Below are 27464 nucleotides of genomic sequence, written 5' to 3' on the forward strand. Positions count from 1 at the left end.
TCATCCCTGCATCCAGTTTGCCCAACCCTGTTTTTTTTAATATATAGAATGGATCAATTGCGATGTCCAGTTATTTCTCAAGGTCAGCTCCTCTTGATTTCAATTGATTTCTTCATAGTTTAGCAAAAACTGAGGAACTATTCATGAGTCTGATCAATTTTCATGTTGATATATGTAGCAGAACATCGAGTGAATAAGAAAAGAAATCTGCACGGTCTAAAGGAAAAGGGTTGTGTGATGTGAAAAAATTTCAAGGAACTCATATCATAATTCAATACATCAGACCAACGCTATCAAACTCCTTTTGCCAACTCACTCAAATCATCCAATTTCCTTGAGACAATTTACATTGTTCACTTCAATGTCCTCTCCTAACTTTTTCAAAAGGTCAATTTGCCTTTTGATGAGTATGTGCCATTTAGCTTCCTTTCTTTCTCCCAATATCCTGGAATATATCTACTCATCTTTTAAATTTGGTCTTCTTAGGGTTTACTTTTAGATTAGATTAGATTAGATTAGATTAGATTACTTACAGTGTGGAAACAGGCCCTTCGGCCCAACAAGTCCACACCGACCCGCCGAAGCGTAACCCACCCATACCCCTACATTTACCCCTTTACCTAACACTACGGGCAATTTAGAATGGCCAATTCACCTGACTTGCACATCTTTGGACTGTGGGAGGAAACCGGAGCCCCCGGAGGAAACCCACACAGACACGGGGAGAACGTGCAAACTCCACACAGTCAGTCGCCTGAGTCGGGAATTGAACCCGGGTCTCTGGCGCTGCGAGGCAGCAGTGCTAACCACTGTGCCACCGTGCCGCCCACTACAGCCACTGCTTCCTCCCCTCATTGTTCCCTTGCTCTTTTTGAGGCTCCATTGTAGTTAACAAGTTATGTGCAAATTCACCAACGCAGAACAGAAGCACAGGGCCTGTGCAAGCCAACAGGGATCAGAGGCTAGGGAAAGATCTTGATAAAGAACATCAGCATATTTTCAGATTTTCAGTTTAGTTTTGAAGGTTATTCCCAATTTGGCAATTGAGAGGTTGTATAATACTGTTTGAGTTACAAACCTTTTATACTTTACTAACAAATGCATTTTAGGACAGCAACCAATCAATAACTATTTAGCTTTATACTGTCTCAAATCCACAACCTGACACATCTAAATGAATCCAGACTGGCTGTTACTAATCTGCAGATTTGATGCATGAGATTGGACATTAGTTATTATATCTTTTCTTGCTGAAGCAAGAGTTGGTGGTTATCATAATTTAACATTATCCATGACAAGATCACAATTAAAATCACAAAACTAGGGTTTCTTCTTCTGTTCAATGTGAAGTAGAACTTCAATCTGCATTGTCCTTCAAGTTAGGGAAGAGTGTGTTTTAAGGTGGGCATTTGCCATGGGTTTTATGTGTCCCTTGATGCACGATCTGTTAGAGCTTCTCTTTGTTCCTTAGACGTGTGCACTTTTGGCATGTGTTGGGTTTGTTGACGAGGAGGAGGAGGAGCCTTGTGACGTGTAGTAATACTGGTTTTCCTGGCGTTGTGGTGAAGGACTGATGCAGCAGGCAATCACTGTTCCCCCGAGCAGACACAGCATGGTGCCTATCCAACCCACAAAGAGAGAATAGCCGAAATTGAAGAGGCGTGCATTTTGGTGGACTCCCACTGGGAACCAGATTGTGGCAACAGCCGCACAAATTGCTGTAAAATACAAACACAAGTGAGACCATGCACTTATGTAACATCCTTGACAATGTCTTACAAACAATCATTTCTAAATCCTCTCTTGCTTTCCCTATCCAACAAGGGCCTTGTCAAACAAACTAAAGCAATTTGCATTTCAATAGTGCTTTCCATGACCACAAGATGTTCCAAAGCATTTTGCGATCAATTAAGCCAATTATCAAAATTAGTCACTGTTGCAAAGAAGAAAAAATGACAGTTAATATTTAGTTAGCAAGATCCCACCAACAGCAATGAGATAATGTTCAGATAATCTATTTTAGTGATATTGGTTGAGAGGTAAATACTTTCAAGGGCACCAGCAAGAACTCACTTGTTACAGAGTTACAGAGCCATACAGCACAGAAACAGACCCTTCGGTCCAACTTGACCATGCTGACCAGGTTTCCCAAACTAAACTAGTCCCATTTGCCTAAGAGAACAAGTGGAACTGGCTTACCCAATCTAAATTTTGTGCTCAAGTCTGGGAAGGACTTGAAAACTATAGCTCTCGCAGTGAGGTGCAGCTAATGCCAAGCATTCTTCAAAGTAAGATCAGTTAAAGGAGAGACCCATTTCATGCCAAGCTTTAAAGACCCACTAACTGTTTATGGATTAGGAACTATGATCACTCACCAGAGAGAGGCCAGGATAAGAGGGTAAAGGACTGCCCTTTAGATAAACAGACTCTTTCCTGAATTCAGAACAATCCTGATTTTTGTCACAATTCTCTCTAAATGAGATTGTCTAAATAGCACAGTTTTATGTCCTGGGCAGACAGATGCATGGAACTGGACTTAGCATGCTCCTCTTTGATCCCACATAAAGGCTAAGAGAAGTGGATCTTCACTTGTTCATTCTACTCTGGGTTCAAATTCGGATCACAGGGAATGAAATTAGATATACGAACTCTCAACGAGACTCAACTTCTTTCTCACTGAGGTCTTGGGATGACTGGAAGTGGTGATGTAGGGGTGCATCTTTGCCAGCAGTTGATCTGGAACCTATTAAACCAGCCATCCATTTTTTAATGATCTTATTTTCTAATGAAAATCCTAATAGATCATTAATGTGAATGCACAGCGATAAAGAGCAACTTCTCTCTTTTGCATATTTTCTCCAGATAGGAGAGAGCTTGTCCATTAAGCAGAAATAATTGGGCAGTGACAAGGCTGGCCCCAGCACTGTCTACTGAATGATGATGCTTATTCCCTTGCCTAATGATCAGTTACAATGACAGTCTGGTGATCTGTAACTTACCCATTAGTATGTACAGAATGGAACCCAGTAAGGATTGCTTGTGCTTGGAAGAATGGGATTCAGCTCCGAACCGCATACATGGTAATGATGTGAGTATGAGGAGAGTTGCCGGCAGTCCCAAGATGGAGGCAGTGATCATCAGAGCTCGGCTGGTCTGCAGGTAGGCTGCATGAGGGAAAAACAGCTATCATTCAAATACCCATTTCAGAGGTGGTGGAGATCATTCAAAACTAAGTAAACTGATTATTTAAGGAGTTATTGATTTGAAAGCTGGGTTGGTATTTATTTTTAGTTTGTTCTTAATGGTGGATAAGTATAGAAGGGATAGAATCAGAGGATCATGGAACTTTATGGTATCAAAGATGGTGATTTGGTCAATTACTTTGGTCTAGCTTTTAGAAAAGTTTGAAGATGATAAAACAATGTGATGCTCAGCCAAATTTGGGATCCATAGATTTATAAACAGTGGAATAAAATATAAAAATTTGAAAGTTGGATTCAAACTTTATAAATCACAGGTTACGGTTCAGCTGGAACATTGTGTCCAATTCTGGGCATCGCAATCTAAGAATTATGTCAATACCTTGGAGATAGTGCAGGAGAGATTTACTATGATATTTGAAAAGATGAGGGGCTAGAGAGATACAAGAAGCTAACATTGTTTGGCTAGAGCAAAGAAGGTACATGAAAGTGTCTATAGACAAGTTAAAAATTGTCTTTAAGAGAGAAAATAGGGAGAAATAATGGGAATAGTCACAGTCATCAAAATTCTTTTTTAATTGCCAAAATATTCATGAGGACCATGAGGAGAAATTTTCTATGTGGAGAGTTGTTATGATCTGGAATGCATCACTTGGAAAGGTAGTAGAAGCAGATTTAATGATAATTTCACAAGGAATTTGGCTGTATTAGAAGCATCGAAGAGGATAGTGTAGTTGGTGTTGTTGACATCAATTTTAGTAAGGCATTTGATCTCACATGCCAGACTGGTCAAAATGTAAAAGCCCATGGGATGTGGACTAATGTGTGAAATTGGATACAAAATTGGCTTACAGTTATAGGAAACAAAAAGCAATGGTTGATGGCTGCCCTTGTGAATGGAAAGCTATTTCAAATATTGCTCTGCAGGGTTTGGTGTTGGGACCCCTGCTGCTTGTTTTATACATTAACGATTTAGACTTGAACATGGAAGTCACTATTGGGATATTTGTAGACGACTCAAAAATTGTCTGCATAGTGGACGGTGTTGAGGATAGCTATATGCTCCAAAATAATACATTAGGTTTGGTGGAATGGTCAGGAATGTGGCAAATGAAGTTCAACTCTGACAAATGTGAGGTAATGCATTTTTGGAGGTCAAACAGTAAAAAGGAATACACTATAAATGGGAACTTACTGAGAGGGATAGATGAAGTGAGAGATATTGGCATGCAGGTGTACGGTCCCTAATGTGGTAGTACAGGTAGATAAGATTGTAAAGAAGGCAAACAGAATGCTCTCTTTCACTGGCAGAGGTAGAAAGTACAAATGTTGGGATATAATGTGAAGATGTGTAAGACACCGGTGATGCCACAACTGGACTATTGTCTGCAATTCTGGGCACCACATTACAGGAAGGATATAATTCCTCTGGAGAGAGTGCAGAGTAGATTTACTAGAATGTTAATTGGGCTGGGTAATTGCAGCTACAAGGAGAGATTGGAGAGGTTGGGATTGTTTCCTTGAAACAGAGAAGGCTGAGGGGCAACATGATTAAGGTATACAAAATTGTGAGGGGTAGAGATACAGTAGACAAGGGGAACCTGTTTCTCTTGGGAGAAATTTAAAAAATTAGGGCTCATAGATTCAAGCTAAGTGGCAGAAGGATTAGAGGGCACATGAGTAAAAACTTTTTTATGCAGCGAGAGGTGGGTGTATGGAGTTCACTGTCTGAGTTGGTAGTGAAGGCAGAAAACTTACAGCTTTTCAAAACACACCTGATCTGCACCTTGAGCGCATAAGGTATAGATCAATGAGCCTTGTGTGGAAAGTTGGTTTTTGAAAGGGCATCTGGATGTCTTTAGGTTGGCACGGACAAGATGGGTCAAATGTCCCCCTTCAGTGTTGTATTATTTCTCTGGTTTCAATGGCTCTTAAATGCCCAACCCCTGCCACTCAATTCTTCCTGTGAAATCCTTACCATGCTCTGCACATCCCATCCCTTCCAATCCTCAACTATCATCAGACCCCTTCTGCCCATACTATCCTGTTCACCTATTCCAAGGCTTCCAATGCCCTCAGTGACATTCCATCTTTCCTTTCCTTCCCATGTTCTTCCTTCCCTTCTATTTAATTCTTTCTTCTTCCCATGCATTCTCCTTTATGCCTCTTTAGTCACTGTTTTTGCACTGGAACACAAGACAGTTGCATGTATAAAGGGCAGGAACTGAGTTCATTACCTTGCCATGTAATGATATGCCAATTAAATTTCATTATTTATACTAAATAATTATTTATATCTGCTAAATAAAACAATATAATATAATTAGTGTCATGATTGTATTGAGGTCAGCCAAGTGGTCCTGGTTCTGGCTGTTAATCTGGTGCAATCAGGAAGCCCAGGCTGCCAGTTAAGAACTGGAGTGTCAAAGGTTCTGTTCACTCTGAGAGCTGGCTCTGAGGGAGCTGGATCAGTGTCAAGGACTCTCCACATTGTCAATAAATGGTGACTTGGTGAGGGGATAGTGGCTTCTATCAAGTTGTTTCAATCAGATTAGTTATACTAAATGTTGCACAAATCTTACATAGCTTGAGAGTACTGGTTCAGACAAGGATTGTAATTACTTGGTTGCAGAAGTGGATGAGTTTAGAAAGGGTCGACCCAAAGTGTTAAAGCTTTGCAAAATAGGAGTGTAATCTTGGAAAACAGACAAAGTAAACTTCTGAAACTTCTAAGCATTTTTATCATTGAGCTTTTGCAGTCCATATGACTATTGAACAACTAAAACCCCTGTCTTTCACCCAGGGCTGAGTGCTGTTAACTCATTTTGACTTAATTGCTTGAGGATTATCCGTCTCCTGCAACGTGCATGGAAGGAAGACATTCAAAGTCAGGAAAGGAAATCCCAGCATCGACTGATTCATCTAGTTCCAGCACATTTCCTGTTAGATCATCAGGCAGAAATATAGTGCAACTGTAGTAGGTCCAGAATTTAAAATACTGCTTGTGGTTGTGTTCTGTTATGTAGCTCACTGAACTGTCCTTGACATTGGGATGAGAAAGGGAGCAGGGTGCTTTGAGTGAGGTGTTTCAGAACACGCTGAGAAGATGCTGAGATATTGGAAGAATTTGGATCCATGGGGTTGCATTTTGTGGTGGGTCAGACATGACATTCCACAATCGGGCACAGATTAATAAAGCCATTATCTCTTGAAAAGATGACATTGAAAACTAAAGGAATTAAGTCAAACTTGTATTGAACCTTGTATTGGACCACACTTAGTGTGCTAATTGTTGAAGGATATAGAGGCACCGAAGAAAGTGCAAACAAGATTTCCAATGATGATACTGAAACATCTATCAAAAATGTCTCTTTTCTCTAGAAAACAGAAGGGTAAATGATTACCTCAAAGATGTTTGGGGGTGGCATGATGGCTTGGGGCAACACAGTGACTCAATGGTTAGCACTGCTGCCTCACAGTGGATCATACACTGTCTGTGTGAATCATGCATTGTCCTCCGACACTCTACAACAGTAGGTCACTCACTATCCTTTCACCTTTTGGGACAATGGGTCACAACACTGTCCCTTTACACTTTGGAACAATGATTCACAGACAGTCCTATCACCCTCAGGGACAATGGATCACTCGCTGTCATTTCATATTCTTGGACAGTGGGTCAGAACAATACCCTTTCACCATCTGGAAAAGTGAGTCACAGACTGTCCTCTCACACTCCAGGACGGAGGGGGTGGGGTCACACAATGTCATTTGACATTCTGGGACAGAGGCTCACCATTTTCCGTAAATCAGGAAAAGGGGCAGTGAAAAGAAAATAATACAATACCAGGGTGAGACAAAGAGTGAAAGGAAGGGAGAAAGTGAATCATACAGAAATATACAAGGATCAAGCTGGAGAGAAAAGTGAAAGAGTTTTGAAGAATAGAACAGAATGTTAGCAATTAGATGCACAGATGAAGAAAAAGATAGATATATCAAGGCCAGGAGGAGAAAAAAGAGAAAGAGACAGGGGATCAATTAAATTAAGGAAAGGTGACAGTGAAATGAAGAGAGACCAAATAAGTCAGGCAAACAGATGGGGAACATCTTAAGGCCACACACGCTGTAATATAAAAACCAGAGACAATACAAAAGGAAACCTGATCATCGCATTGTTGATGCTTGGATTGAACTGACAGCTGATATTCAGAACCCAGCTGCTATGAGGCTTTCAGGGATTACACAACAACAGCTGCAAAAACATTGACTTCAGCCACAATCTTCACTCACATGGTGCCATCTTTACCTTGACCTATTCTTGGAGTAATAACTGGGAACTGCGGCAAATTAAGAGCTTTATTTTATCCATAGTGGTGCAACTTTGGTTGGAAAGGCTTGTTGAAAACAGCTCTGGGACTTTCCCCATGTAGCTATCCACTGTCTGTCGGAAACATAGCACATTTTAGTCACAAAACTAAGAGAAATCGGGGAGCAAGAGACACTCGATGAATCAAGGTTCAGTGAGTTTGATGGCTATGTGTTCGATTTCTACTCCAGTGGTTTTGGCTCCTAATCGAAACTGATCTTCCCAGAACAGAACTGAGGGAATGCTGCATCATTGGAGATGTTGTGTTTCAGATGAGATATTAAAACAATGCCTTGTCTGTCATCTCAGTGAATAAAAAAAAACATCCTGCTATCATTTCACAGAATAGTAGAATTTTCTGATACTTAGTGGGCGGCACGGTGGCACAGTGGTTAGCACTGTTGCCTCACAGCGCCAGAGACCCGGGTTCAATTCCCGCCTCAGGCGACTGACTGTGTGGAGTTTGCACGTTCTCCCCGTGTCTGCGTGGGTTTCCTCCGGGTGCTCTGGTTTCCTCCCACAGTCCAAAGATGTGCAGGTAAGGTGAATTGGCCATGCTAAATTGCCTGTCTTGTTAGGTAAGGGGTAAATGTAAGGGTATGGGTGGGTTGCGCTTCGGCGGGTCGGTGTGGACTTGTTGGGCCGAAGGGCCTGTTTCCACACTGTAATGTAATCTAATCTTATTGTTCAACCGGTATCATTAAGAAACTCAGGCTACATTATTTCTGTTTGTGTGGTGTTGCTGTTAGCAAAATGGTGGCCACACTGCCCTGTTAGCACCGTAACTGCACTTGAATATATACTTCATTAACTGTCAAGCATGTTGGACACCCTGAGGTTGTAAGATGCTCTGTAAATTGAAACTTCCTTCTTTCTTTATCATGGCTTTGAGTGCAGAATGTGGCTTCTTTCTTGCAGGGTGTTAAACTTTATCAGGTGAGACTGATAAACATCATGAGTGTTCAACTTTATCAGGTGAGACAGGTTCAGTATATTCAGAACTAAATTCATTGCTCTACATTCATATAATCTGCTTCATGATAGAACCAGATCATTTAGCCACCTAGGCTTCTTTGGCATCTAAACTTCAGATGAGGCTCCTCCATCTTTAATTACTGTAAGAATATGAGATCAAAGGATATTTTTGTGGAGTAGACATTTCAAGAGTTAAATTGTTCTACAATTTTTGCTGGACAGCTTTTTTTCTGAAAAACAAAATGCTGCGGATTTTCTTCTGACTCAGTGTTCTGAATGCATTGGAGATGCAGCAAAATACACTTCTGATCATTCATAAAGACCAAGGGGAACTGTCTTCTGAACAGGGAGATCCTTGGAGATTCTGTAAGGTTTCAAAATATAATCAATCATAAACCATCTTCAGTAATTTTTGTGCAATAAACGATGATGCTGTTAAAATACTTGATATCATCAAATGCCCGGATTGCACCATCACCGTGGAAACAGAAGCCAAGAACAGAATAAAACTTCTTGCTAAAAATGATGAGAGAGGCCCAAGCCATTGCCCAAAGACTAAAGTTACCAAGATGTATATATATGTGTGTGTGTGTGTGTGCGCAAGTATGAAAGATTCATGTCTGGATGGGGCCACACTAATGTTTCAGACATTGTCAATGCAGATGCTGGTCCACATGGGTCTAACTGTGCATGTGCATGGGGAAACAAAAGGAGTTGGGTAATCCTAGTATTCAAAGGACAACAATAGGTAATGTTATTCTCATTTGCACTTTATGAACTACACTCAAATATTGAATTTATTAAAATCAAGCATATTAAATAAAATCATAACTCCTTCCAATAAGAGTCAGCTTTAATGATTGGATAGGCAGCTCAGAGGTGCTATAAATCATTTCTGACCATAACAAGTCAGTCTGGAGATAACTAATGGTTACTACTAAATTTTCTGGTTAATGGAATCTGAGGATTGGTGTGGTAACTGCCCAAGTAGTTACAAAGGCAAATTTTCAGGTGTGTAAGGCATCTTCTGACTAGCCGTTTTGCAGCAGTTTGTTAAGGTTTGTTAAGACAGACTGAAATGATGTCAAAATAACTAAAAATAAGAAGTTATCTGAAAAATTATGTGGAACAGATTTAGTATAATGACTTGAACTCTGTCTCTCTCTCACTCTCTCTCTCTCTCTCTAAAGAAGCAGTGGAGCTAAGGTTGGAAGACTTAGTTTTACGAGGTCCTGAATTTGGAAATTTGAGAGGGCCAGAGATAGGAAATTTTAGAGGTCATGCATGACAGATTTATTTTAGTTTTTGAATGGTCCAGAAGGGGATTTATATCAAAGTAACCCTGGACTGATGGTAAATGTTTCCAGTGTGGAGACACGGTAGATGAAACATGACAGTTACAGAATGAATGGAAACTTGAAAGGCTACGAAAATTTTGTTTTCTGTGAAGATTCTCCTGTCCTTAAACGTTTAGGAAATTGCAGCATAACTGTTCTTTAAAAGTCTGGTTTTTTTCAAAAGAGCCCAATTTTGAGTTTATATTTTCTGCTATCAGAGACACCCTTCAAGGAATCAATGTTTCTAAACTGAATTAACATTTGAATTCACTTGATTGTATGCTTGTTTTAATTTAATATTTCACACCCAGAATTGAGGAAATCTTTGAATTGCATTGTAAATTAAAAATAATGTTGTGATTTACTTTTAATTAAAATTTACTTGTGCAATTGTGGAAAAGCACAACAGAGCTTGTTTTATAAAAGATAACCTTCTACCTTGAAGTTAGAGTTGCCAAGGTGACTGGTGAAAATTCAATTCAAAACACTTTGTTTTAACAGAATTAAAATAAAAAGAAATCTTCTGTTGTTTCATACTGTTATAATTAATTTTTTTTATATTATCTTGAGCAGTTTACTAATGACATGAAGATATGCAGTATGATACGCAATATAGATGGAAATGTAGAAAAGTCTCGTTGATAGATTAAGTAAATAGTAAAAATCTGAAGAATGGTTCAAAGTAGGGAAAGTGAATTACATCTATTTTGAACCTATGAAGGAAAGAACAGAGTACTGTCTAAATGGCGAAAAGATAAGAAACGATGGCAATCGAAAAAGACTTGGGAGTTCACATATATAAATCATTAAAATGCCAGTGTTAGGTCATAAAGTAATAGAGTAATGCAACTCAGAACCATATCCTTCAGTCCAACTTGTCTGTGCCGACCATTCATCCCAATCTAACCTAGTCCCAGAATTTGGCTCATATCCATCTAAACGCTTCTTATTGATATGCCCATCCAGATGTCTTTTAAAGATTGTAATTGTTTCAGTGTCGACCTCTGGCAGCTTGTTCTGTACACGCACCACCCTCTGCATGGAAATGTTATTCGTCAGGTCCTTTTTATATCTTTCCCCTTTCACCTTAAACCTACGTCTTTTTGCTTTGGACTCCCCCACCCTCAGGAAAAGGCCTTGGCTATTCACCTTATGGCCCTCATGATTTTATAAACCTCTATCAGGACAGCCAAAAGTCTGTGAGACTTCAGAGAAAGATGCCTTAGCCTATTTAACATTTCCCTATAGCTCAAACCCTCCAGTCCCGGCAGCATCCTGGTAAATCTCTACATTAAACTCCATCTGTCACTCCTCGGCCATTTGCCCATCTAAGCAAGGTCCCTTTATACTCTGAGTAAATCTTCTTTACTGTCCACTACACCACCTATTTTGGTGTCATCTGCAACCTTACTAAACATACCTCCTGTATTCACATCCAAATCATTTATACAAATGACAAAAAGCAGTACAGAAAATAGAATAAAAGATCAAGTTAGATGTTGATCTCTATATGTAGATGACAAAAGTACAGAGGAGTTAAAGTTATGCTTCGGTTATACAAAACTCCAGTCATGCCATATCTGGAAAAAATGAACTGTTCTGCGAATCTTTTCTTTGGAAGGATGTATTTGTCATGGAGAGAATTCAACACTTAGTGATTAAAATTGTATCTGGACTCCAAAGCTTAAACTTCAAGAAGAGATCAAATAAAAACAGAAAATGATGGAGGAACTCAGCAGGTCTGGCTGCATCCTTGGAACGAGAAACAGAGTTAATGTTTCAGTCTGATAAGGTCTGAAGAAGAGTCACATTAGACTGAAAACCTTAACTCTCTTTTTGTGCTTCTCCAGTATTTTCTGTTTTTTTAAGGTTAGATTAGATTCCCTACAGTATAGAACAGACTTTGGCCCAACAAGTCTACATCGACCCTCCAAAGAATAACCCAGCCAGGCCCATTCCCCTACCCCATATTTACCCCTGACTAATGCATCTAACACTATGGGCAGTTTAGCATGACCAATTCACCTAACCTACACATCTTTGGATTGTGGGAGGAAATCAGAGCACCCGGAGGAAACCCACACAGACACAGGGAGAATGTGCAAACTCCACACAGACAGTCGCCCAAGACCGGAATCAAACCCAGGTCCCTGGCACTGTGAGGCAGTAGTGCTAACCATTGAGCACTGTCCCACCCCTGAAGTTTTCACTTCAGATATCCAGCACCTGCAGAATTTTGCTTTCATTTAAGAGATTAAATAGATTAGGATTGTATTGCTTGGAATATATGGTTTAAATAAGCAGTAATTTTATCACAACTTTCAAGATATTAAAGGGATCCAACAGATTGTGAGAAATTTCCAGTTTGATTACAGTTAATAATTGGATTTTGTATATACACTAATAAATAATAAAAAATGATCTTGAATGGGATAACTCAGAATAGGGGAGATTGTATCCCTTTTCTTCTGTAAAAACTGCCAAATTGCAGTGCACTGCTTTGGTTCCACGGGCTGTAACCCTGTCACATTTCCTCTTTTTTTAACAGAATAATTTGGTTTAACTGTGAAAGCTGAATGATTCATCAGTTCTTTTTTTTACATCAACTGGATAGGTGTTTGATGAATGAAAAGGGAAAATTATACTATTTACTCTTTATTGCTTTACTTTATGTGCTTTATATTGTGTTTAGTTCATAAAACATCTTTTTTTCCTTTATTCAATAACAGAATGTGACCTTTGCATGTTAGGCCGGCACTAATTGCCCATTCCTAGTGCTCTTGAGGCTGAATTATTGAGGTTAATGAACATGTTAAGTGTGAACACCAGACTCATATTATGGTCAAGGTAATATTATTGTTGTAAATTATGTAAGAGTCTCTAGTTTCAGACATTAGACAGACACAGTAATAATTGGCATGGAATCATCCTGGTGTTACTGGAATGTATGAGAAAATGGGAATTGCTATTGCTATTCAACAGCATGATAGCAATCCAAAGAATGTTAATAGTGGTGGTCTAAATGGTCTTTTAACTTACTGTATGGCAGTTCATAGAGATGGATAACAACTTGATAATATTTTTGTGCCTTCATCATTCATGTTTTGAGAACTGGAAGGCAAAGGGAAGCTGACATTTCTGTTAAATATCATGCAACTTTAAAAAGATTTTAAAAATTGACAAAAGGCAAAGGGGTGTTTGGTTTTATTAGTTGAGAAAGACTTGATAAGTTCACATGAATTGAATCAATGGTGTTTAGAAATGTAAACATAAATCGGCTGAGGATCAAGGCTTACTCGTACCTTGGAGTCACATGGTTGTTGCATTCAATTCTTAAGGGGGACAGTGAGCATCCAGAGGTTGTTGTACACATTGGTACCAATGACATATGTAGTAAAAAGGATGAAGTCCTGAAGAGTCATTACAGGGAGTTTGGCAGAAGGTTAAAATGCAGAACCTCAAGGGTAGTAATTTCTAGATTAATTCCGGCGTGAATTGTTAGCGTGAATAGGAATAGGAAGGTTTGGCAAATGAATGCAAGGATTAGGAGCTGGTGCAGGGGGCAGGGATTTAGATTCTTGGATCATTGGATGTCTTCTGGGGTAGAGATGACCTGAAAAGTGGGACTTGTTGAACCTGAACTGGAGAGGGACCTATATCCTGGCAGGGAGATTTGCTAGATCCACTAGGGAAGGTTTAGTCTAGACTGGCATGTAGGTTGGAATCCAAAGCAGGATGGAGACAAAAGAGAAGGTTGAGGACAGTACAGAAGTTAATGACACCAAGTTAAATCATAAAGGCCGTATTGGTTATCATAATATGAGATAGGGCTGGTCCTCAAGTAAAAGTTCTGAATTGGAACAAGGCCAATTTTGATGGTTTTAGACAGGAACTTTCAAAAGTTGATTGGGGGAGGCTGTTTGCAGGTAAGGGATATCTGGCAAATGGGAAGCTTTCAAAAGTGCGTTAATGAGGGTTCAGGGCCAGCATGTTCCTGTTAGAGTGAGGTGTAAGGACAGCAGAAGTAGGGAACCCTAGGGAACTGGATTTATTGAGGCCCTGGTCAAGAAAAGGAAGGAAGCATATGATATGTATAGGCAGCAGGGATCAAATGATCCTTGTGGAATAGAAAGGATATGGGAGTACTCTTAAGGGACACATCAGGATAGCTTAAGGGGGATATAAGATGACATTGGCAGATAAGGTAAGGGAGAATCCAAAGGGATTCTACAATTATAGGAAGGGAAAAAGAGTAACTACTGAGAGAATAGGGCCTCTTAAAGATCAACAAGGTAATCTATGTGTGGAGCCACAACAGAGGGTGCGATCATAAATGAATATTTTCTCATTAGTATTTACCATTGAGAAAGACTAGGTAAATTGGGGAAATAAATAGTGATGTCTTCAAGAAAGTCCACATTACAGAACAAGAGGTGCTGGAAATTTTAAAACAAGCTTTGGGATAAATCTTTGGGACCTGATGAAGTGTATTCCAGACTCTGTTGGAGGCTGGGGTGGGGGTTAACATTGTAAGGCCCTAGCGGGGATATTTGTATCATCGACAGCCACAGGTGAAGTGCCTGAAGGTTGTTGTGCCATTATTTAAGAAAGGCTGCAGGATCTCATCTGGCACAGGACCATCTGGCAAAGTTTAAAAATGGGGCATCTTCAGTGTGCCCCAAATGTAAAATAAGTGTAGGTACTCTTGCCCATTGCTTCTGGACATGCCAGAGGCTCTGTGTTTACTGGAGCGCTGTGGCGGGAGAGATAGGGAGAGTATTGAGGACTGAATTCAAAGTAGACCCAATATCTCTCCTCTTAGGTCTTTAGACAGGCATGGGAGGAAACTATTTAATATTCTTGCGTACTGTGCACGGAAGAATATTCTGATGAATTGGGTGTCTGAGAACCGCTGGGCTTGCTGGGATGGCAGAAATTAATTATGGAGAACAGTCCCTTGGATGTTTTTGCAAACATGGTGCACCACACAACAGACCATTTTTATAAGACATGGCAGCCCTGCTTGAGTTATTTGGAAACAGATTTGTCAGTTGTCTTAACTAGGGCATTTGTTTAACCAGGATGGTTAGATTTGTTAAGCCCTGGGCCTTGGTGGGTTGTTGAGTAGGGTTTAATCTTGTGGGGTCCAGGAACACCAATTGGATAAAAGAATTGGATTGATGGTAGAATACAATGGGTGGTGATGCAAGGTTGTTTTTCAAATTGGAGGCCTGTGACCAGTGGTGTGTCATAGCAACAAGTACTGCATCCATGGTTATTTGTAATTTATATAAATGCTTTGAATGAGAATTTCAGAGATATAATTAGTAAGTTTGCAGATGCAACCAAGATTGGTGGTGTAGTGGACAATGAAGAAGGTTGTCTATGAATTTGGCAAGATCTCGATCAGTGGTTTGAGGAATGGCAGATGGAGTTTAGTTTTGATAAATGCAATGTTTAGCATTTTGGTTGGTCAAACCAGGGCAGGACTTGCACAGCCAATGGTAGGCCCTGGGGAGTGTGAGAGAAAAAAGAGATCTAGGGATACAGATTCATAACTCCTTGACAGTTGAGTCATAAGTAGACAGGGTGGTGAAGAAGGCTTCTGACATGTTTGCCTTCATCGGTCAGAGCACACTGAATGCTGGAGTTTGGTGAGGCCACATTTGGAGAACAGCATGCAGTTATGGTTATCCTACTATAGAAAGGATATTATGAAACTAGAAAAGATTTAGTAGGATGCTACCCGGACTGGAAGGTTTGATTAGATTACTTACAGTGTGGAAACAGGCCCTTCGACCCAACAAGTCCACACCAACCCTCCAAAGATTAACTCACCCAGAACCATTCCCCTACATTTACCACTTCACCTAACACTACAGGCAATTTAGCATGGCCAATTGACCTAACCTGAACATTTTTGGATTGTGGGAGGAAACTGGAGCACCCGGAGGAAACCCACGCAGACACGGGGAGAACATGCAAACTCCACACAGACAGTTGCCTGAGGCGGGAATTGAACCCAGGTCTCTGGCGCTGTGAGGCAGCAGTGCTGCCTCATGCCACCCACCGTTTGAGGAGAGACTGGATAGCCTGGGATGTTTTCCCTGAAGCCGAGGAGACTGAAGATGTGACCTTACAGAGGTCTGTAAAATCATGAGAGGCATAGGTAAGTAGATGGCCAGCAACTTTTCCTCATGGTGGTGGTGGTGGTGGTGGTGGTGCTGGTCAAAAACTAAAGGATTAACGTGAAATGAAAAAGGGTTCAGAGGGGCAATGTTTTTCATGTAGAGTGTGCTGAGTGCAAGAAGTCATGGTGGAGGTAAGTACAATTTTGTCATTTAAGAAACCTTTGGACAGATACATGGGTGGGACAGGTATGGAGGTAAATAGTTCAAGATTAGAGAGGTGCTGGAAAAGCACAGCAGGTCAGGCAACATCCAAGGAGCAGGAAAATCGTATTTCGGGAGAAGGGCTTTTGGCTGAAACTTTGATGTTCCTGCTGCTTAGATGATGCCTGACCTGCCGTGCTTTTCCAGAACCACTCTAATCTTGACTCTAATCTCTAGCATCTGCAGTACCCACTTCTGCCCTGGATGTAAATAGACCAAATGCAGGCAAAAGGGACTAGATTAATTGTGTAAACTGGGAGGCCTGTTTCTATGCTATAAACCCCAATGACTCTATGACTCTAAATGTTTCAGCAGTATACTTCTAATTTCAACAGGCAGCTGTTTTCAGATTGCTGGATATAACTTTATGTATTGTTCAGTATTAATGTTTTTAACTTAAGTGGATCTTTTCCCAAGGTGAAATTGTGAACTGAGAAAATAACTCCTTGACATTCCAACCAGAGCACTTGTTATTTCTTTCTTCAAAAGGGGGAATGATGCTTTCACAGTCGATGGTAAAGTTTTGAGCAATGTGGGTTATGCTGAGATGAGTGGCAGGGTGGGTGAGATGTTTGATGGGGCCCATCTCAATGTCAAGGTCAGCTGACAAATCCATCTCCTGTTTGCTTTTCTCAAGTAGCACGTAAAGATTCTTGCCAGACACTGGCAAGTTCCCAAATGGTGCTCATTATTGCTTATTAACTGCCTTGTCAACAGCTCAACTCATCATGGGTTGCTAGCTCATCAAACTCACTATAAAGCTCTGGACTGATAGTGTATCAGGGCAAATATGGTACTGGAGCCACGACTGCATGTCAATTCCAGAATCTCCTATAAGCAGCAAGTTTCTCCAGAGATAGGATGTGGTAAGGTGGGATAGGAATTGAACGTGATACTCACTATGAAGGGTCAAATGCTAATTAATGCAGTGAGGTAAAAACAAGGACTACATATGCTGGAAACCAGAGTCTAGATTAGAGTGGTGCTGGAAAAGCACAGCAGGTCAGGCAGCACCCGAGGAGCAGGAAAATTGACGTTTTGGGCAAAAGCCCTACATCAGGAATTAATGCAGTGAGTCAATTCGATATAGTGAGAAAATTCATTCAGCTTTGCAGCAATAAGCAGTACACCAAACTCAACATGATTTCCACTTTTTCCAAAAACATTCCAATTGACCCCCACAAGGATGCATATGGTCAGGCAAGCAATTCTCCCTAGTTTTAAGAATTTAATAACTTTTCTGCAGACATCAAATGTCACAGCATAGTGACAATTGGATTAAAACTTTGCATTTCAAAAATGTTTCCTTAACTGATTGAGATTCTTCTATTATTTACTGGGACTGAAAGCTCAAGAGGTGAGTTGTAGAGGTTAACTCCAAGTATCTCTCTCTAATTGAAAAAAAACACCTACTTCCACTCCATAAGCAGCTGCCTCTGTCCATCTGCTGCAGAAACACTTGTTAATGGCTGTTAGCCCAGTTCAATATTTCCATTGACTCTCTGATCTTTAACCTTCTGTAAATGCAGTCCATATCAAAACTGTGCTGCCCTTAGTTTCATCCATTCACTCATTACATGGAGGGTAAGTTGTCACATATGCCTCATTCTCTGTCACGCACAATCTTGTTTTTTTCAAAACTGAAAAATATTTGATGTGAATTGCAATTTCATGTACTCAACAAAAGTAAAAGTTTACCTGAAGATTAAGGAGAAAATACATGTTTCATTAAAAGAAGAAAGAAGACAGCAGCTTTGGTGCATCTATTTATGACCATGTATCAAGGAAGAAAGCTTCCAGGAAATAAAATAGAATATTAACAATCCTATCAATCCTAGTAACATGATTATGATAAAACAAACTCAGCCATTATGTGCTAGAGAATCAAAGGTCAAGAGAGGCTTCCTCCCAGGCAGTTTCTAATAAGGTATGCAGGTCAGGCAGAGCTAAATCAGATGGAAAGCAATTGTAGTATAAAGTGTGTGTGTGTGTGTCAGTGTGTGTGTGACACATGTCATGATTTACCCTCCATCTGAGGAGTGAATGGATATTTCTAATGGCAGCACAATTTTGATGTGGATTATATTTACAGAACATTGAAGATTGGGGAAGTCATTGGAAATTTTGATCTGGGATGACAGCTCTTGATGCAGATAGGCAGAGGCAGCTCCTTATGGAGTGGAAGTAGATAGTATTTTTGATGGTATGTATGTGAAACGGGAAATACAACTTGGGGTTCCATCAAATGACAGAAGTCTGAGACAGTGAGGAGGAAACTTGTGGCTCATTTGGACTGGATGCCAGACACATTTGACAGCAGTGAGGCAGGGGAAATGTTGAGAGAAATGATGTAATTATGTTGTCATGTTGTAGATTAATTAACATGGTGTATCCTTCCAAAGCAGGGGAGGAAGAATTGAATGATTGGTGTTATTTGGTGGCACCTGGAATAATTGTGTGCATGCAACAAAAGCAGCCATTGTTGAAGATCCTCTGGCTGCAATAATTTCAGCAAGTAAGGAGCCAATGCTAGGCATGCCAAGTGAGCTGGAAAATATATGAGGGGCATTGGAAGAAGATGGTGAAGGCAACCATATCTTAGATTGCAAAGGTCAGCGTGAGCAGCACAAACCAATATAATTCTAATGATAATCATGGCTATGGTCTTTTGTTTTGTTCATCCCTTGAGATGAAGATGCCTGCATTCATTATTTGGGATGTTTATCAGATACAAAAGTGACAGATGATATAAAGATGATGAAAATGAATTGTGTGTGGTTTAGATGATAGTAAGGGAGAGGTGCCCATCATCAGCCTTACTCTGTCATCCTGATCAATCTTCATCTCGTGATTAGATTAGATTCCCTACAGTACGAAACTGACCCTTTGGCCCAACAAGTCTACATCAACCCTCCAAAGAGTAACCCACCCAGACCTATTCCCCTACCCTATATGTACCCCTGACTAATGCACCTAACACTATGAGCAATTAGCACAGCCAATTCACCTGTCCCACACATCTTTGGATTGTGGGAGGAAACCGGAGCACCCAGAGGAAACCCACGCAGACATGGGGAGAATGTGCAAACTCCATACAGACAGTTGTCTGAGACCGGAATCAAACCTGGGTCCCTGGTGCTGTGAGTCAACAGTGCTAACCACTGAGCCACCGTGTCGCCCCAAGGTGATAAGGTGGAACTAGACAGCTTGAGATAAATCAGGACCAGTGGGGGAAGATGACATCTTTTGTGTCTTGTAGTATTCACAACATCATTCTGGCTTATTTCAAAGCTGTTAGATCATAAATTGGTATCATCCACTCAGTTCACTCTCAATCAGTCTTTCTCTGCCCAGGTAGACAATCCACTAGCCACTGAGGGTATTAGGTACAAATCAATGGATTTAATTGGCTGTAGAATTATATCATTGACCACCGTCATATGCAAGCTGCAAATGACAATCAAGACAGGATGAGCCTTTCAAAAGAATGCAATGAAAACACCAATGAGGGTGCTATCCCTCCCCTACACCCATGTGTTAAAGTGCCATCTCATTCCTGATAGTATGATGAAATCCTGAAAGGAGGATTCGAGTAGAGTTCCAGAAAATGCTTGGACAGATCTGAGAAGAGACAATGACTTTGAAGAGGAAATGCATGTTAGAGATGAGGTGCAAGTTTGCAAAAAAAAAAGGCACTTTTTTCAGACTGGAAGAGAGATTCCCTACTTTATGAAAATAAGTGGAACCATAGCTGAGTTGGAACTATTCCTAATATCGGGAAGGGAAGTTGAACACTCGGGAGTTCAATGGAAACGTGAGCAATGAAGGAGGATGTGGATCTGGTAGCTGAGACTCTCTCAGGCACAAAGTGGAGAGGAATGGCCCATATCTGGAAAAAACATTTGAGTTCAGGATCACTCAGTATCACAGAATCGTTACAACACAGATGCAGTAATTCAGTCCATCATTCAGTAGTTTTGTCCATAGCAACTTTCCAATGAGCATTAAGCGTTATACCATTCTCCCGCATTAGGTCTTATAGGTGCACGTCATTTTTATTCCATCATCCAATAGCCTCTTGAATGCTTCAGTTACCTTTGCATAGGACAGGAGCAATCCCAAGGTGGGAGATTTGGCTTGTTGAATGAGGGTAATAGAAAAGTTTTCAACCTATTTTAATGCTGTTTGTGGTGACAGTAGTCAGCTATGGATGGCTAAACTAGTGGCACATAGGGTCTGCTCAAATAGGTGCTACTGGGCCTGAAAACAGAGTACCTCCAAGATGGGCCAAGTTAAGAGCTTGTTTTCCAACAACAGCATTCAAGTTCAGAGGATGACTGTACAGACTGTATTAATATTTGCTGGAGGGTAGAAAGCTAAAGGTTTGGGAATTTGTTAATTTGAAAGAACAGCTGAAAGTTACATGGTGATGTGGACACTTGTTAACAGGATTGACCACAGAAAGAAATGGACGGTTGGAAGAGGGTAAAGGCATACAATGAACCAATGTTCCGTGGTGTCTCCGTAAGTGAATAGGAGAGACGAGAGGAAGAGGTTTATGCAGAACAGCTGGGCAGTTAGATCAGAGGAGAGAGAGAGAGAGAGAGAGAGAGAGAGAGGCTAACTGAGACAGAAATCAAAATCGTTGTGGGTTGGAATCATAGGGTGGTGAGGATGAAGGAAGAAAGGGACGTTGGAAATCTAATTGAGAATCAAAACAGGGGACAGCAAACACAATGAGAGGGCCGGAACAAATAAAACATTTTGAAAGAGAGCAAAGTTAAAAATCACACAGCACCAGGTTATAGTCCAACAGGTTTAATTTGAAGCACTAGCTTTCGGAGCGCCACTCCTTCATCAGGTGGTTGTGAAGGAGCAGTGCTCAGAAAGCTAGTGCTTCCAATTAAACCTGTTGGACTATAACCTGGCGGGATTATCTTACACTGAAAGACTGAAGCGACTGGGCTTGTATACCCTTGAGGAGAAAGTGAGGTCTGCAGATGCTGGAGATCAAAGTTGAAACTTTATTGCTGGAACAGCACAGCAGGTCAGGCAGCATCCAGGGAACAGGAGATTCGACGTTTCGGGCACAGGCCCTTCTTCAGGAATGAGCAGAGAGTGTTCAGCAGGAGAAGATAAAAGGTAGGGAGGAGGGACTTGGAGGAGGGGAGTTGGAAATGTGATAGGTGGAAAGAGGTCAAGGTGAGGGTGATAGGTCGGAGTAGGGTGGAGGCGGAGAGGTCAAGAAGAAGACTGCAGGTCAGGAAGGCGGTGCCGGGCTGGAAGGATCCGGCTGAGACAAGGTGGGGGGAGGGGGGATGAAGAAACTGGTGAAGTCCAAGTTCATCCCCTGCGGTTGGAGGGTTCCCAGTCGGAAGATAAGACGCTCCTCCTCCGACCGTCGGGTTGTTGTGGTTTGGCGGTGGATGAGTCCAATGACCTGCATATCCTCGGTGGAGTGGGAGGGGGAGTTGAAATGCTGTGCCACAGGTTGGTTGGGTTGGTTCGTCCGGGTGGCCCAGAGGTGCTCCCTGAATCGCTCCGCAAGTAGGCGGCCTGTCTCCCCAATATAGAGGAGGCCACACCGGCTGCAGCGGATGCAGTAGATGATGTGGGTGGAGGTGCAGGTGAATCTGTGGCGGATATGGAAGTTTCCCTTGGGGCCTTGGAGAGAAGTGAGGGGGGAGGTGTGGGCGCAAGTGTTGCACCTCCTGCGGTTGCAAGGGAAGGTGCCGGGAGTGGTGGTTGGGTCGGTGGGGGGTGTGGATCTGACAAGGGAGTCGCGGAGGGAGTGGTCTCTACGGAAAGCTGATAGGGGAGGGGAGGGAAATATATCCTTGGTGCTGGGGTCTGTTTGGAGGTGGCGGAAGTGACGGCGGATGATGCGCTGTACACTTCCGCCACCTCCGCCACTTCCGCCACCTCCAAACAGACCCCAGCACCAAGGAAATGTACAGCGCATCATCCGCCGTCACTTCCGCCACCTCCAAACAGACCCCAGCACCAAGGATATATTTCCCTCCCCTCCCCTATCAGCTTTCCGTAGAGACCACTCCCTCCGCGACTCCCTTGTCAGATCCACACCCCCCACCGACCCAACCACCACTCCCGGCACCTTCCCTTGCAACCGCAGGAGGTGCAACACTTGCGCCCACACCTCCCCCCTCACTTCTCTCCAAGGCCCCAAGGGAAACTTCCATATCCGCCACAGATTCACCTGCACCTCCACCCACATCATCTACTGCATCCGCTGCAGCCGGTGTGGCCTCCTCTATATTGGGGAGACAGGCCGCCTACTTGCGGAGCGATTCAGGGAGCACCTCTGGGCCACCCGGACGAACCAACCCAACCAACCTGTGGCACAGCATTTCAACTCCCCCTCCCACTCCACCGAGGATATGCAGGTCATTGGACTCATCCACCGCCAAACCACAACAACCCGACGGTCGGAGGAGGAGCGTCTTATCTTCCGACTGGGAACCCTCCAACCGCAGGGGATGAACTTGGACTTCACCAGTTTCTTCATCCCCCCTCCCCCCACCTTGTCTCAGCCGGATCCTTCCAGCCCGGCACCGCCTTCCTGACCTGCAGTCTTCTTCTTGACCTCTCCGCCTCCACCCTACTCCGACCTATCACCCTCACCTTGACCTCTTTCCACCTATCACATTTCCAACTCCCCTCCTCCAAGTCCCTCCTCCCTACCTTTTATCTTCTCCTGCTGAACACTCTCTGCTCATTCCTGAAGAAGGGCCTGTGCCCGAAACGTCGAATCTCCTGTTCCCTGGATGCTGCCTGACCTGCTGTGCTGTTCCAGCAATAAAGTTTCAACCTTGTATACCCTTGAGTTTAGAAGACTGAGAGGGGATCTGATTGAGACATATAAGATTATGAAAGGATTGGACACTCTGGCAGCAGGAAACATGTTTTTGCTGATGGGTGAGTGTCGAACCAGAGGACACAGCTTAAAAATACGGGGTAGACCATTTAGGACAGAGATGAGGAGAAACTTCTTCACCCAGAGAGTGGTGGCTGTGTGGAATGCTCTGCCACAGGGGGCAGTGGAGGCCCAGTCTCTGGATTCATTTAAGAAAGAGTTGGATAGAGCTCTCAAAGATAGTGGAATCAAGGGTTATGGAGATAAGGCAGGAACAGGATACTGATTAGGAATGATCAGCCATGATTATATTGAATGGCGGTGCAGGCTCGAAGGGCTGAATGGCCTACTCCTGCACCTATTGTCTATTGTCTTTTGTCTATTGTCTGTTGGACTATAACCTGGTGTTGTGTGATTTTTAACTTTGTACAGCCCAATCCAACACCGGCATCTTCAAATCATGAAGGAGAACAATGTGCCATAAATGTAGGAACACCAAACACAGTATTGATTGGTAATGTCCTCCCTTTTACCAATATTGAATTGCCAATTTCACTGGATAGATTACAATATCCTATATATTTTGCACAAACTAAAGCAAGGTGCATAATCTGTAAAGTGATGTTGGAGTCAATCAGGATGGAGAAATCTTAGGAACTGTGAGAATTACACAACCATACATTCACTTACTTCTTCATTAAGGGGAATAGTGATAGGGTTGGGGTTTTAATACTCCTGCTGAAAATCCACAGATAATTATTATATCTGCCAGAATGCCCACATATTCCTATCTGAGGCAGAAGCTGTAACACTGGGTCTCTTTGTTCAGAAACCATTTGGTTTCAAATGTACATATTTGGAATATTCAAGAATTCCCATCTGCACCCAGAAGAGTAACAAGTCCAAGTCAGCAGAAAATAGATTGTAAAAGAATAATAAATGTACACTGTTATACCAACTTTCACAACATCAAGATCCCAGAAGGCGACTTACAGCCAATGAAATACATTTCCAGTGTAGTCACTCTGTTGTAACAAATGCAGAAAATGTGCAGAATGAGATCCCACAAACAATATGATATTCGCTACAAATTGAGGGTGAATGCCATTGTGAATAGCTGTTTTCTGACTCTAATTGTGCCATTAAATCTTTTAATCCACTTCATAGGTTAGATGGAGACTCATTTTAACAGCCCAGATGAAGATCTGAATTTCCAATAATGCAGTGCTTACCCTTCCATTGTCTTGCACTGGAGTATCAGCCTAGATTATGGGTACATGCCTCTGGAGTGCAACATGATCCCACAATTTCTTTCTCAAGTTCAACCCGTTAAGTTATACAACATTACAACGCAGTACATGCCCTTCGGCCCTCGATATATTATAATTAATATTCAGTGAGAATAAGCACATACCTTCCTGGAGGGAAGTAATGACAAATATGCAGAAAGAAAAATTGATAAAATGTTGCCCAGTTTTGAGTGAGTGACTACAAAAATGTTTAATGGCCTCATGTTAGCAAATATTAGTCAATGTCCTCATTGCATTCAAATTGAGATTCAACTGGAGAATAATTATTTCAATGAATATTCCATATGTCAATTAGCAAGAAAAAATAAGGACACATGCAAATTAAATTTGCACTCAATATTTTACAACAAAGTTAAGTGGGTTAATGTATCAGGTAAACTAATGGAACATCAGGTGGAGTCATAAATTAGCTTCTGCAAATGGATTTGAAGTACATGATGATGGTTTGGAAGCACTCAGGCAGAGTAAAGAACCAGATATTGAAATAATGTATAAAATCAGGATTGGAACATAGTAAAGGAGAAGCAAGAAGGGGAAGAGATGTGGAACAAAAAAGCAATTCCACAGCAAAGATGATTAGATAAAATGATGTGAAGGAAATAGAGAAAGAGAGTTGGCAAATTATATTTGTTTTAAAATGTGCATACAAATATATATATGTCTAAGAATTAAAAGTACTTTGGGAAATATTAAAAACTGAAGTGGGGTTAACAGTTTCATGAGACTAACAGTGATGGAGAAGTTACCTGGCATTGTCAGGATGTCCGTCAGAGTCTTGCAGTGATAACTGTCAGTTGATCGGTAACATTCAGTCCACAGTCCCTTTAATTTCAATCCATTGAAATGAAGGCAATCACTCACTCCTGTTGAGCAACTCTGAACCCATTCTTTGGTGATGGTGGCAATCAGAATCGCAATCCAGCCCAGGGAGCTCAGCATGAAACCCAGTAAATGCAGACACACAGATGACATTCTGTCTTCAACCAACTGAATAATTTACGAGCACGAAAATATGGAAATATTTCAGACAGGTTCTGTTCCTCCCGTGAAATGTTCCTTCCAAAAATAAAAAGCTTGACACTGTCTCCAAGGCCTCTCAGGAAACACAAGGTGCCCAGAATAGGATCTGTGTTTGTTTTCAAGGTGAAACTCTCTTCAGTTGTCCGTGTTCTCCTTCGAACAAAAACCTTCAAGCAGCACGATCGCAGAAAGTGAAGTTGAATTCTAAACCAAACTATAAGAAAGTCTGAGCTTAAATTCTCCAAACCAATCAGGAAAACTGGGAGGGGAGAATCAGGCAGGAACTTCCCTGGCCAATCAGTAAAAGGCAAAGAACATTGAGGTTTTTTTTTCTCTGTTCATGTCTGTTTCCAGTAATAGGAAACAAATGCTCTGACTGGAATCACAGAAATAATGATTAGTGCAAATTATAATATTTGATTATAATATCTCATCACAATCTCATGATGTCCAAAAACATTTTGAGCCAAAGCAGTACTTTTGATATGTGGTCACTTTTGAAATGTTGGAAAGGTGGCAGTGAAGTTGTGCTTAGCAAGCTTTCAGAAACAGCAACATGATAACGAACAGAGTTTTGTTCCAATGGCTTTAGTCAAGAGATGAACAGAGCACTGGAAGAATTTCCCTAACTTTTTATTAAAGTGATACCCATTGGCACCTTCCAAACTGCTAAAAGGGTATACAGGGCCTCAATTACTTTTCTGATCTAAAAGAAGACAAATCTGACAGTGTGGTACTCCTGTACACTGCACTAGGAGCATCAGCCTAGATATTGGCCTCAGGCCTTTGTTTTGAGATTTGAATTCACAACCATCTGATTGAAGTGTCAGTTTTGAGATGTGGCAACATAGCTATAAAATGTTTATTTGTCATTGCTTTAATTTCAGTCTACACTCATGTACAATCTATCAGTAAAATGACTTCTCATCGTGCCTTTCTGATATAAATCCTGAAAACTCTGAAACATACCATGGTAGTTTGGAAAGGTAAAATCAACAAATAAAAACTTAAAACAACTACTCTGTATTTGCTCAACATGTCTCATGAAGCTTTTTGTCGTCCTCTAGTGCTGAATCTTTATATTGCAGCCAAATTGGAGCACACAACAGGAATATAGTTTGCCTGCGAAGGGACTCCTGCTTGGGGAAGATGTATTTAATGTCACCAGTCCTCTGCAGGTGATGAGAAGATTCAATGTTCCCACAACATTGCATCATGAAAACCCTCTTGCAATTTTCCCAGGATTGCTTACTCTAGTTGGAAATAATCCAGGCAGATTTAGCATGTATTTGACCTCCATGTGCTCAAGACTTCTAGGTAAGTTGGCAAGAAAGTGGAGTTAATGTCAATCAGGCATGATCTCCTGTCTCCAATTACTGGACAGTTGACACAACCATTCTGATAACACGCAACACCCCACATTAATTGGGCTAGCAACTAGTCAAAAGGTCTTTATTCATTATCTTCAATAATAAGAATTGAATTGAATTGAATTGAATTGATTGTCACATGTACCGAGGCACAGTGAAAAGCTTTGTCTTGCGAGCAATACAGGCAGATCACAGAGTTAAGTAGCATAGATAAGTAAATAATAGGTAAACAGCGGCAAAAACAAAAACACAGGTGGAGGCGAATGTTAAGAGTTTGTGAGTCCATTCAGTATTCTAACAACAGTTGGGTAAAAACTGTTTCAAAACCGGCTGGTACTTGTATTCAGGCTTCTGTACTGGAAATGTGTTGCTGGAAAAGCGCAGCAGGTCAGGCAGCATCCAGGGAACAGGAGAATCGACGTTTCGGGCATAAGCCCTTCTTCAGGAATCTTCTTCAGGCTTATGCCCGAAACGTCGATTCTCCTGTTCCCTGGATGCTGCCTGACCTGCTGCGCTTTTCCAGCAACACATTTCCAGCTCTGATCTCCAGCATCTGCAGACCTCACATTCTCCTTCAGGCTTCTGTACCCTCTCCCTGATGGTAGAGGCTCTAGGAAAGC

The 27464-nt window shown here is 41.5% G+C and overlaps 1 protein-coding gene across 1 annotated transcript; it reads right to left on the reverse strand.

The window, feature by feature from the left end:
* Nucleotides 1–25693, reverse strand: LOC122556336 (claudin-11-like). Its single transcript, XM_043702967.2, has 3 exons — nt 25201–25693; nt 3000–3164; nt 1–1718 (listed from the first exon to the last, which is right to left on the reverse strand). Exons 1-3 carry the CDS (start codon nt 25424–25426, stop codon nt 1468–1470), a joined length of 642 nt encoding a protein of 213 aa, XP_043558902.2. The 5' UTR covers nt 25427–25693; the 3' UTR covers nt 1–1467.
* Between the last annotated feature and the right edge of the window lie 1771 nt (nt 25694–27464).

This window comes from Chiloscyllium plagiosum, unplaced genomic scaffold (assembly GCF_037043375.1).
Source record: "Chiloscyllium plagiosum isolate Xiang-an unplaced genomic scaffold, Cpla_swu_hap1 HiC_scaffold_13, whole genome shotgun sequence".
Lineage (NCBI taxonomy): Eukaryota > Metazoa > Chordata > Chondrichthyes > Orectolobiformes > Hemiscylliidae > Chiloscyllium > Chiloscyllium plagiosum.